The sequence below is a fragment of the Vigna umbellata genome, chromosome 1, assembly GCF_029865625.1.
Source record: "Vigna umbellata cultivar VRB3 chromosome 1, Vumbellata_1.0, whole genome shotgun sequence".
Taxonomy (NCBI): Eukaryota; Viridiplantae; Streptophyta; class Magnoliopsida; order Fabales; family Fabaceae; genus Vigna; species Vigna umbellata.
In genome coordinates, this window is record NC_142165.1 from 22,215,577 (window position 1) to 22,228,665 (window position 13,089).

At 31.4% G+C, this 13,089-nt stretch overlaps 1 protein-coding gene across 1 annotated transcript; it reads right to left on the bottom strand.

Annotated features, from left to right (window-relative positions):
- Nucleotides 1-7,870: 7,870 nt before the first annotated feature.
- LOC124827881 (cytochrome b-c1 complex subunit 7-2, mitochondrial-like) lies at nucleotides 7,871-10,511 on the bottom strand. Its single transcript, XM_047301047.2, has 4 exons — nucleotides 10,329-10,511; nucleotides 10,082-10,239; nucleotides 9,363-9,410; nucleotides 7,871-8,168 (listed from the first exon to the last, which is right to left on the bottom strand). The coding sequence occupies exons 1-4, from the start codon at nucleotides 10,420-10,422 to the stop codon at nucleotides 8,100-8,102; spliced, it is 369 nt and encodes a 122-aa protein (XP_047157003.1). The 5' UTR covers nucleotides 10,423-10,511; the 3' UTR covers nucleotides 7,871-8,099.
- Between the last annotated feature and the right edge of the window lie 2,578 nt (nucleotides 10,512-13,089).

Below are 13,089 nucleotides of genomic sequence, written 5' to 3' on the forward strand. Positions count from 1 at the left end.
TTTGTTGTTTCAAGATCATTTGGACATTTGTTTTTGGAGTATACTTATTTGTATGTTTTTTTGGAGAAAGAACTATGAATGGATCATTTAACCTTCAACTATAACAAAGAGAATTGAAAGTATTTTGTTTATCTCATCTTGAACCAATACATTGTAGCGATGGAAAAGAGAAATTAATGTATAGTTTAAAAGTTCAAAACAACCTATTCAAAAGGTCATATTCATCTTCCACATGAAACCTAAGCATACATTGTCATGAAATTCAATAAAGTGAAACAATTCTTCTTAATTTCCATACATATTTTTATGTCTCATTGTTATTGTTTTGCTTACCATGTCTTTTTTATATATTGTGGTGTATCCCACTAATGTCTTTATTTAGGAAATTATTGTTGCAACTTGTGTTTAAACTTTCACAATTTCACTTTAACTTTGTGAATTTATTTATGATCATGTGATATTAGTGTAGTAAAATTGACTGAAAACACAAACATGATAAGCAATTGCTTCTTTACAAGTGGGTGTCTTCGCAAAAATGATGAGTATACATGTTTATCACATTCTCATTATGTGAGACATACTAAGCATGATTGTCATTCTTTTGATGAGAGTGCCTTTACTTTTAGAGATCTTCGTAGATTCACCATTACTTTGTGAAATCTTCGTGATAAGAAACCTTTGTATGCTTGATAACAAAATCCATGCAATCTTCGTAAGTATAATTTGTATGCTTTTGTCTTTTAAGATAAGAGTCTTTGTATGGAAGATTAAATTTCCAAAGTTGTATAAAAAATAGAAACTATGTGACATACATAACTATAATGTATATCATCGTGAACTTGATAAGTTATGACAATATGTTTAATTGATTTAGAATAAATTATTTTTAATACAAGTGTATTTGAATATTGTTTAGGACTAGAGATATAAAAAATATCTTTAAAGCTACACAATGTCGTTATGACAATGAAGTTACATTGTTATTATGAAGTTGAATTTTAATAGTTAGGTATAAAGTAGGTGATGAAAGTCATCACTTGAGAGAGTTTTAAAGTGACATTTTGAAAGAATATCATGATCCCCTAACCCCTACCAGAGATGGAGGAAAATGCTTAAGAAAAATAAACATATTTCGAAGGAAAGTTTCTTCACTTTCCTTCTTTTACCTAGTTTACTTTTAAATAAAATCTTGGACTCATGTTTGTGTTTTGTAGACTTTCTGGTGACACCTCCCATTTTGAGTTTGTTACCTTTCTAGAAGCATGAAAGACCAATAAGGAGTCCATATGAATGGATTGTTCTTACCACATCCCTAGTTTGCTAATAAGATCCCTTTTGAAAGTGCAAAAGAATATCATATTGAAAGGTCTTGGTGTAGGGACCACTTTGCACATGGAAGATATATATATATATATAGATAGATAGAGAGAGAAAGAAAGAAAGAACACCTTCTAGATGATTTTGTATTGAGTGAGCAACATTCTCCCTCTACCTCGTCATTAAGATTTTAATAGAAGATACTTTTTTTTAGATAGTTCTCATGCTTTGTATTATTTTTAGGAGATCCCTCTCTTAGCCTTTTTAAAAGGACCTCCTGGTTACTTGTAAAAGGTTGATCATTTAATGAAATAAAGTTATTATGGTCAACTTTGAGTGAAAGGGTGTTCTAGAGAGTATTCTTGAAACTCCATTGTCCTATCTTGAACTTAGGTTTAAGTAGCGACACCACCACTTATCTCAGACGACTTCGTTCTCCAAGTGTCACGACCACTTTCTTTCCCCTCTCTTCTCTTGGATTTCCATATTTTATTCCTCTTATTTTCATGTTTTTGTTTACTTATGTTGTTTTTTCATTTTCTATACTCAAATCTATTTCTTCTTCTTCCTTTCAAAGTCTTTTGAAATAAACATTTACATATAAATAACTTGATTATCTTGATGTCTAATAGGAATCTTCATTAAACTTTCTTAATCAAACATTAACATAAACATCTGTTTCACTAAAAATCAATGAGATGAGCCTAAAAATTAACAACATGAACTCTTATAAGAATATTTCTCCTTTAATGTCAGGTATGAAAAGGAATTAAATTGAGACAATAATGAAATTTCTCTTTAAGTATAATACTATATTTAAAAACCTAATTTTGATTCTACAATTATGTGTAAGACTCAAATATAAGAAATTTGAAAATGTCTTGTGATAGGAGATCGGGAGGTGATGACTCACATATTAGTTGTATCATTTTAAACTTATTTAATTATAGAAAATTAAAATTAAAATTTATAACATAAAAAACAATTGTGTGTTATTTTTAATCTTAAATGCATGTCATTGAAATATTTTAATACACGTAAAATATACAATTTAAGTTTAAAACTTTAATAAAGTAAATCTGTTATATATTATGTAAGATAGTAATATAATTATATGATTATTTTCTATTACTAATCATATGACTATATTTAACTAATATATGCTTAGTTAGTTTTTTAACCTAGTCTCCACTAGCTAGCTCTCTACATGTTGATCTTCCTTACTAGCTTCATGTGAAGGTGCTCATAAAGACAAAAACGAATATGAATGATTAGACAATCATTTAACGGAAGATTTTTTTAATGTCACAAATGTATTTTAAGAAATATCTTTTTTTGTTTTTTACTTTGAAAATACTTTTAGAAGAGAATTAACAGCAATCCATGCATCATATAAAACACTCAAGTGTTGATCATCCCGTAAAAAAAAACCTTTTTAACCAGTAGATTATTTTAATATATTAATTAATGACTTAAATGTTTAATATGATGACCGTTAAACTTAAAATTATATAAAAATAATTATAAATTATTTAATTTATTAAAAAAGGTTTATTTTTCTATGAATGGGTAAATTTACTAAGTTATGCTAACATTGTATAGTATAATTAATAATATAATTTGAATCCTAAGACGATACACATTTACACTTGAAAGTCACATCTCCATCTGAAGGTAGATTTTGAAATATTAATTGTATGTACGTTACTTGCATGGTACGTACTTGCCCTAAGATTTAACGTTTCTCATGTGCCTATGAACCGTATATATAGGAACTAATTTATGGGGTACCCCTTCCCTCTCCATCATCTATAGGTATGTGCCTAATAACTATCACTCTTTTTAACTACCACAATTTCTGAAAGGAAAACCATAGAATATGTATATTAGGGTTTATATATATTTTCGATAAAATAAATGTATTAATTGATTAATTATTGACATGTGTGGGTTTGAGGTTTGATTAGAGTAGGAACAACCTTTTCATGTACCCACATGGAAATGTCTAGTACAAGTACACGTATCTAGTAGAAGATAGAGTTTCACATGTTCTCTTCTAAATACAGGTAAACCAACAAGCTTCCATTTATTAGAATATAGTTATTTAATGAATTATATAACTTTTTTTTTTCTAATTAATAAATTCATTATATCTTTGCTCTTCAATAACCCTTTTTTTTTCTTAAAAGTTCTTTTATTTCTATTTTGGGTCCTATTATTTATTGATATTGATTAAATAGTGAATTAATTGACGATAAAAGTTTATTTATCATGATATATGTGTTTTGTTTTGTTTAAATAAGAATTATTTTGTCTTTAATTAAGTTATGAATTTTTCTTCTTAAGTCGTCAATAATTTTCTTGTGTTTTAGTTTTTCGTAGATATTTTATTTTACTTATAATATCTACTGTTTATTGATATCCTTTAAATAATGAGTGATCATCTTTGCAGATTAAGAAAGAAAATAAAATGTATTAAAGAAGCTGCAGAATTGGTTAATGCACTTTGCTAAATTCATGTGAAATTGCTTGCTGGAATGTTATTCAAACAACAAATTCTAGTGCAGCAACAAGTCCAATCCACGTTTAAAAATTGAATACATCAAGAGCAACACCAAATAAAATTGTCACTGCATTGTTCACTCATAAATCTCACTTTTGTTGGTTATTTCAGTTCTTTGTAATCATTGTTGTTATGATGCAGACTTTGAAGTTTAAAGCCAACCACTAGAAGCTTAAACCAGTAACAATTTTGACAATAAAGTGCAGTAACAGATTTCAAACCAACATTAACTCTGCAGAGTTGGATTTAAAGAAAAGAAAAGAACAGAACAACACATAATTGACTCTTGGAATTGATGACACTATGAACATAGCAATGATCTAATACGAAGCAGGAAATGATTTTGAACTTTCTTTGATGTTTTAAGCTAATTGTTATTTTTTCAAGCTTTTGTAGGTTAACCTATAATGTTGTGTTCAGATTAGTAGTAGTTGTTTTTATTAATTACATCAACATATAAGATTTTGTTTAATAACTGCTTTTAACTAAACTAACCACTATCTTATTAAACTGTTGTTTTGATCATAATTTTTTTTCTTGGCAGAGATTATATTTCTTAGTTATTGAAGGCAAACTAAGCACTTGTAATTGAAATTTAAGAATCCAAGTTTCCATACTAGGTTGTAAGTCTAAATTGACTTTGTTTCCTTCACCATATATAAACCTACTTAAGTTTTGAATGATTCACAAATGGTGTAAAAGAAATGGGAACCTCAGACTGGTATCCTAGATACTATCTATAAAAAAATAACCTTCATACTAAACTGAAAAGGGTAATCTAAACCTACACATGGTAAAATGTCTCATGCCTAATTATGACTGATTAGAACCAATGGCAGAGACACTTATAAATGGTTTATGTTTTCAAATTCATCACTCACGGATTAAATACCAAAACAAACCACAATAGAATTATTCATTATTCTTTCATGGAACAACAAACCTAAATAATACAGTCCATACCAAATCATATATCATAACAACTATTTCACAAATTCTTTTATTGTTATTATTAGTACAAGTGAATGCCTCGTACTAGTTCATTGCATTTGTTATTCTTTCTTTAATTGAATTTCAAGATAAGAGCACACCCCTTACATACTTCACAATCAGTTTCAAACCATTCAATCATGCAATTTCAATTTAGGTATCCATACCTTTGCCTTTGCTTTTCTTTGCTGCTTACTGGTCACATCTTCTCCCTAGACTCTCTTCCTCCCTTTTTGGAAACAATTCAAACCCCTTCTCAAGCTCACCCTAACACATGGAAGGCAAGTGTAGTTAGGTTTATTGATTCATTAAGCGACATCAACACCTATTTCATTCAGACACAGAGAACATACCTCGACGCAACGGTCTCCCAAGAGCCTCCCTTGACGAAGACAATCACCCTCACGTCACGGGAGCACCCTCCTGACAGCACGATGGACCACTCTCTTGACGGCAACGCCAACCCACTGGTGGAAGAAACAATCGAACACCACTATAGGGGAGGTTCAGCAAGTGAACCCTAGCCAAACAATGTCAGCTGACACAAGGGACAGGGAGAGGGAGAGGGAAAGAAACGTGAAACAGAAGCGAGAGGGAGAGAATGGGAAGCACAATGGGATGAGAAGGAGCGAAACAGAACGAAGACGGAGAGAATGGGAAACACGACGATAAGGTAGGGTAGAGTTTTGTCTAACGAAATTGGAGATAACCTTAGTTTAAGGGGTCGAGCCTCTTACCGAAGGCCATAAACCCCTCGGTAATGCTCTTTAGGCCTTCGGTAATTATATTTCACGATGGCCGTCTGTAATGCTCATTTTGACCGTCGATAACACACTTTTACCGACGCCCCATAGGCCTTCGGTAATATGTCATCGGTAATAAATCAAATTCTGGTAGTGGTATAATTAACCTACTTATATCAAGTGTTGTAGTGGGTGTGACAATTTGTTGCTAATAACTATATGAACCATGTGATTATTTGAGGATAGTAATCATAGTTCATTTGAAAATCACATTGTTAATTATTTTCATATGAAAAATTATTTTTGCATTTTTGAAAGAGGATTTTTAAAAGAAAATAAGTTGAAATCTTATTGATTAGACTTTCAAGAAAGAATAACATGTTTCGGTAGACATCTTAAGTACCTTATCTTTCCTTAGTCAAAGTGTTCCTCAACTAGTTTCACAAATTTTCCAACAAAATTTCTCAAACAAAAATTATGACAAAAAATCCAAATAAAAAATTTTCTAAATTAAAATAACTAAAGAAAATAAAATAAAATAAAAGATAGAAAAAAATAGAGAAAAATAAAATGCTAGTGATAAACAAAAACAAAATAAGAACCAAAATGATAAAAATATTAATTGTGTTTCTTGACATCAACACCAAATTTGATAACATTATAGTTGATGCAATCGGATTAATATTACTAAATTATAGAAAATTTAGTATTACTAAGATAATAACCAACGTAATAGAAAAGTTAAAATCAATTCTAAGTTCACGAAGATGAAATTTATTCTTAAAAGATTAGTTATAATTCAAACTATACCAAAGAATTAGTAAAATAAAAAATGATAAAGAAAGAAGATAAACAGAAATAGAATAAATGAAACATTAAAAGTCTTACTCTTTATCATCAACTTTTTGGTGTGGGCCATGTCTTCAGGTACTCCCACAGTTTCCATATACATTTCAGGGTGGTTAAAAGATCAAAATTCCCTAGTTTCGCCGTTCGGGTAGTTAATTTGAAAATTATTTATTGTATAAAATATTTTTTAATTACGTAGTATTTGAACGTATAAAAAAAGTTTAATTTAACTAACACTGGGAAGAACCTAAAATGCTACATTTGGAAATAAGAAAAGTGAAAACAAACAAATATTTGAGAAATTTACTCGAACTTTTTTTAGCTCTCACAGTAACTAGTAAAAGTAAAAGCGTACTTTCTGTATACTTCTAAATATAATATAACTATTACACCCCATATTTTAATTTAATTTACTTAAAATATAATAATCATACTAAATTTATCCATATATTTGGTAAATTTACTAACTTTAATATTAAATATTGTTCTCATGAAAGTTAACTTCCTATATTTTTATCATACAAATTTGCAGATAAGTACAAATTTTAAACTACTAAATAAAATAGTTAAATCGTTCAGTTCCTTTTATTGATAAAATCATCAACTGGTATTTAAAATTAAAATTTAACTTCAATAAAATAAAAGACTAACTAATATAACATTTTATTCATTAACTTCCCAAACGATGTGAAAACTTCTGCTCATAGGATTTATGAAAAACATTGAAGCTCAAAGATATAGAACAGATTTTTCAGAAAACATACATACATTCATACATATATACATATATACATACACACACACATATATATATATATATATATATATATATATATGTGTGTGTGTAAATATATTTCATTTTTGTTACCCCTGGAGAAAACATTGTTAGAGGATACAGCTCCCTTTTATTTGCTCAAGAAACATAGTTGCCAAGCATTTCTTTCATTTGGTACAGGATTTGAAGTAAATATTTCCTCAAAACCGTGTTAAATATGACCTACTCAGTAGTTACTGTTATCAGTTTTGTAATTTAAATTTATGACCTCATTACATAAATAGCCCATATAGCCATACTCCAAGGTGTTTCTCTACCAAAAACCATTGATTTTCAACATCACTTATATTTAAAGAAAAGACAGTACACCCACATTTAAATATCACTTATATCCTTGATAGGAATTGAAGAAGGGGGAAATAAATGCTAAACATAAAAAGGACCCAACCATATTGATATCGAAGGTTAAAAAAATGGTGGTAGTGTTCGATGTTTGGAACAATTCATTCACCAAGTATTGCATTGTAGAAAATATTTTTGTTCCTCTTCGAAACAAAGGCCCCCACACAAGACAGTGACGAGCTTCGACAACATATACAAAAGGTAATGATTTCAAAAGAAAAACTAAGCACAGAACCAAAAGAACACTCAAGCTATAAATTTCAAGGCAAAAGTGTCTATTGTTGCCATTATTAGAAAATGCCTACTGAGGCAAGTTTATACCATCAAAAAATGCATTTCATATAAGTTTATCAAGAAACCGTACATGTTTTCTTCTTAAAAGAAAACATTCTACCACAAACATCAATACATTGTAAACCTCCACTTCAATCAAAATACCTTCATGCAATACTTAATTCACTCAAGGAATAGATCGTTGATATAGGGGTAAACCTCCCAATGCTTCACGTTCTGCTCTCTCCCTCTTCACCTGCAAGTCATAAGTGGCAAAGCATTTAGAGACAATTTTAGCAGCTATTTGGTTGTTGATTGTCCATATCTTAACACTTTCTGCTTACAAGTAGACAAACTTCTCACAGTCGTCTCCTGAGAGAAATTCTTACCTATTCTGAAAGTGATACTATAATCTGGGATAAGTAATAGATTGATTTTATAATGATTTATAGGCTTCACTATGTTTCTAATTCCTGAAATTTGGGATAAATCTGATTTGGTGCCCCAAATTGAAAGAAAAATACGTTGTAGTTCCTCAAATTTCAAAAAGTTTTTTTCAGTCCCTGCAGCCAGATAACATTAACAAAAATGGTGACATATTGCTTGAAACATAACATGCGTCAAATGTTGGGAGTGCCAAGTCACTTCCGTAATACTGTCTGACACCATGCACTGAAAACATTTCACAAAAAACTGATGGACAAATAAATTTATTTTTTCAGTTTGAGGAACCAAACACAAATTTATCCTCAATATCAGATACTAAAAACATAATTATACTTTCTAATAAAATGGAACTTTTTTGTGCATTGCTCTTAGATATACAATTTGCTTTCAGGTCATAACTTTAACACCACCAATTGACCAGTCCATACCCAGAAGGCTCAAGCTCACAAACCATGCTTCAAAATAGTAGCCAATTAATTATTACAAATCAGGAGTCATAAAACCTTCTTCCCCTAAAACCCCACAACAAAACTGAAATTCATTTCTTCTTTTCTATGGACAGTGTATATTGCCAATATGTTCTCCAAATATAATTCTGAAAGCAAAATGATGTTGCAAGGACGGAGGGATAAGCTATTCTAAGCTAAAGAAAATTTGCCTGACTATTATTACAGCAAGTAGGCATTGACAAAGAGATCTACAGAATTGAAGTGATAGTGTGAAACAAAAGAAAGTCTTCATTTCTTTATACTTCAAATATAGAATACAAGTGAATCATCAAATATACTAATATATTTCTTGAAATGATAGTTCTATCAACAACAAGAGCACTAACAATACAAGCAATGCATGTTACAAAATACTGTTTATGTGTTCAACTTTTGTTTTCATTGGTTACACAAAAAAGACACGGAGAATAAAGAAGGATGTAATCAACTCCATCAAATATTATAATGAAACATGCGCCAACACACATTTAATTACACATAACAACAGCACTTACAAGAGCCAGCATATCCTGAAGGTAGCCCCTGAACGGTGTTTGCATAGCCTGTCATTAAGGCAACACCAGAAAATATGAGAATCCAAAATCAACATTATAATCAAAAGTTTCATAATATGCAACTCTTCATACATGCTCATACTCCAAAATGGACATTAAATCTTCACACACATAAGAAACAAACACAACTAGTTAGTGTTTTCTCAGACAATTTAGCACATTCAGCGAAAATTTGGACTGTCCAATATTATCAGGTAGTTCCACATCATGATTAGGTTACAGTGACTAAACTTCTCAAACCCTCAAAATGCATTTCTCACCATCTAGCCATATTAATCCAAAATCATGACTCTGTACATCCTCTAAGTCAGTCAACTGTAAGCATTTAGTAATACATTCATATACATCCATCCATCAAGTCTTTAACCTAATGAATTTGACCCAGTCACATCATAGCATTTCAACACATGATTTTCTTTTTCATCCAACTTGGTTGTAACTAAAACCCAACAAAAGCAACAAATCTATGAAAGACCAAGTAAGTAATAGATTCATACACATCCCTCGTGTACCATTGTAGGCAACAGATTCATACATATCCATCATCTCTAAAACCCTAATTAATTGGAACCAGTCAACAGAAACAAGAACAGGATACCTCGAAACTAAGCTCAACAGCAATAATAATAAAATAGACGAAAAATAAGAAGAACAAAAACCTGAAGATCGTCAGGGAGGTACTCGTGCTTCATGGAAAGGTCGATGGCGCGTTTGAGACGAGCGTGGCGGGCGTCCACCACCTCCTTCGGGAGCCGATTCAGCGCCTCCTTCACATCCAGATCGTAGTAAGGATCGTACAAATCGTCGTATCGGAGCCCTGATTTACAAAATCCAAAACGATTTTCACAAATCGGCACTATTAGGGTTGCGGAAATTGGAGCGACAAGAGAGAAAAGAAGAATGAACCGTATTTGCTGAGGCGTTTGACGAGGGATTTCATGTGCTGAGCGGCGAACCAGTTCTTCTTTGGATCCAGAATAGATTGAACAAACGACGCCATTGCAATTGCTCTCTTCGCTTTCTTTCTCGCTCTTTCGTTAGAGTTTTTCGAATAATCACAGAAGAAGAGCAACAGAAGTGCTTCTTATTTTGCACCACACCGCTCTTTGCGTCTACGACTATTACTTTTACCCAACGACGTGTCGTTTATTCCTTCAATTGCCAATTTATCAAAATATATAAAAGTATTTAATATAAGAGAAAAAGAAAACCTATCTTTTGGCTATTTAAAATTGAAAATGTTATTGGCTACACATTATAATGTATAATAAAATTTAAAGAATATTGTATTTTTCGCACTTGTAATTTTTTTTTTAATTTCAGTCACATATCATAATTTTGAAAATAATACATTATGAATAATTTTTCATTTACGTGTAGCTCTTAAAGTTAAAAAAAAATTACACTCACATTTTATTCATCAATTAGCTAAGTCGTAAACTTTAGGAGATATAAATGTTGGAATTCTGATATTATTATGTGGAACAAGAAAATTGAGTAATATATAAATGCAAATTAAAATAAATGTATATAAAATTGTTGGTTTAAACCCTTTAGTTGTTTCTATTTATGTGGGGTTTTCCCATTTTGATCCCCTTCTTATGAGAATTCCCACTTGAGTCCTTATAAGTGTTAATTTGAATCAATTGAGTCCCTGCCGTTAAATTTAGTTAACGGAGTTAAGTTTTTACACATGTGGGAGGATGGCGTGTTAATTTCTTTAAACGTGGCATGTTTAGAGTTGAAACGTGGCATTTGGCCATCTTCTTCTCCTTTTTACATCTTCTCGTCATTCCCAATCCCAATATTCTTCTCCATTCTCAGCACTCTCTGTAAATAGGGAAAATAGCTTTGTGAATCGTGGAGATGTTATTTCAGATTTCAGGTTTGATAGTGGGTCAAGGTAGAAAGCAAAAGAGGCACGACTCCGGGTTTTACAAAGAGGAGTTGTTTCGTGATTTCACGATTTGGGCGAAGGGAAAAGTTTCGTGATTTGCATCCCATGTGTGTTGCAGGTCAGCGAAGATGTTATCACATTGACAAATATGTTATCACATTTTAGATCTCTATGGATCATAAGCAGATTGTGACTATGAAGATAGAGAAGTCCATTCAAGATCTGTCTACACAAATGCTTCACTGCTCTGATGTTAACTCTCTTGTGCTTTAGCCTATACCTATTTCACAATTAAAACAACCGAAAGTAAGAAAGAAGAAGAAACGATCCCACTATACAAGATCTAGAATGCATAAAGACAGAAATAATGTAGCTACCGGGATAGTAGTGGCAACTAAGGAACTTACTGTCTAAGTGTACCGGAGGTGAACATTTCAGTCACGAAGAGGCAAAAGCAGGTCCTTTTTCCCATTATGTGCTGCTGCCATCATCACTAAGAGTGAATTATGATAATGGCTTCTTCTTGCGGTGGCGTGAGGGTTTGCGTTGGTGGTGGAGGGGACAATGAACTCTAGCTTTACTCTCACATCAGCATGTCACGTTTCAAAAAATTGACACATCAACCTCCTACCTGTATAAAAACTTAACCTCGTTAACTAAATTTAACGGTAGGGGCTCCATTGATTCAAATTAGCACTTTTAAGGACTCAATTGGGGATTTTAATAAGAAGGGGATCAAAATGGAAAAATCACACATAAATAGGGACAACTAAAGGGTTTAAACCAAAATTGTTTAATAAATGAGATTGTTTAAATAGGTATCAAAAGTATATATGATTTAGTTATCACTTAAGTTATTAAACTCATGAATTGGTTAATTTTTATAAATGAATTATCTTTTAAGTCTTTAGTTTATGCTTTTTTTTCTTAAATGGTCGAGATATATTATTGAAAGATTCATGATAAATGTCTTATAAAGTTCTTTTTTCAATCTAATATGTTATCCTTCAAGTCTTAGTAGTCTCAGATGTATTAAGTAAGATGTCTCTAACGTTTAAGTGGATGATGCCTATAAAGACAATATGATGCTCAAGTCAGGCACGTAAATAAGATAGTAATAATGATAGAGTGAATACCTAATAATTACCTTGTGAACAATGTTATTTATAATAGTTTCGTGAGTTTTTATCTAGTTGGAGGTTACTTAGGCAGTTACCTTTCTAAAGTTGTTTAAGATTTTGCTAATTCATCTTATGCCTTAATCTCATTATCAATTATGTTTGATCCTCATTTATGCCTTCAACTAAAGTTATGATGTGTTACGCCCCTGACCAAGATGCTCCTACAGATATGATTTCCTCTTGGATCATCAAGTTACTGTGACTAAAATGTCTTTGTCGACATAATGTCATTATTTGTTGGTTTAGATGATCTCGGTCGCATATGGTACACTAAACCTCCATATTTGATGTGACTTGAGTATGAGAGTTTTATTTTGCAATGAAAATTTGAATTCCTTGGTGCAACAACTAGCTAACCACAAGCTACTACACAAGGTTAGTCAATTATCACTCGCCTTAGACCAAGGTAAAACTCCTAGACTAGAACCTCCTACTATTCTCACGACATGCTTCACCTCTCTCTACTTGAGAATGGATGACCATTAGAATGTTAGGATGAACTCCAAGACTGAGCTTCCCATGTTCATACTTATAATACATAAAACCACCACTAAGAAGTTCCTCCTTGGAACTCTCTTTCATACCTTTG

Bases quoted from the DNA above. Each gene is read 5' to 3' on its own strand.
- LOC124827881 (XM_047301047.2), bottom strand. From the start codon at position 10,422: ATGGCGTCGTTTGTTCAATCTATTCTGGATCCAAAGAAGAACTGGTTC. The intron at 10,240-10,328 runs GTTCATTCTTCT...TTTGTAAATCAG, and splicing joins CAAACGCCTCAGCAAATACG to GGCTCCGATACGACGATTTG. The intron at 9,411-10,081 runs GTTTTTGTTCTT...CCTTAATGACAG, and splicing joins ACCTCCCTGACGATCTTCAG to GCTATGCAAACACCGTTCAG.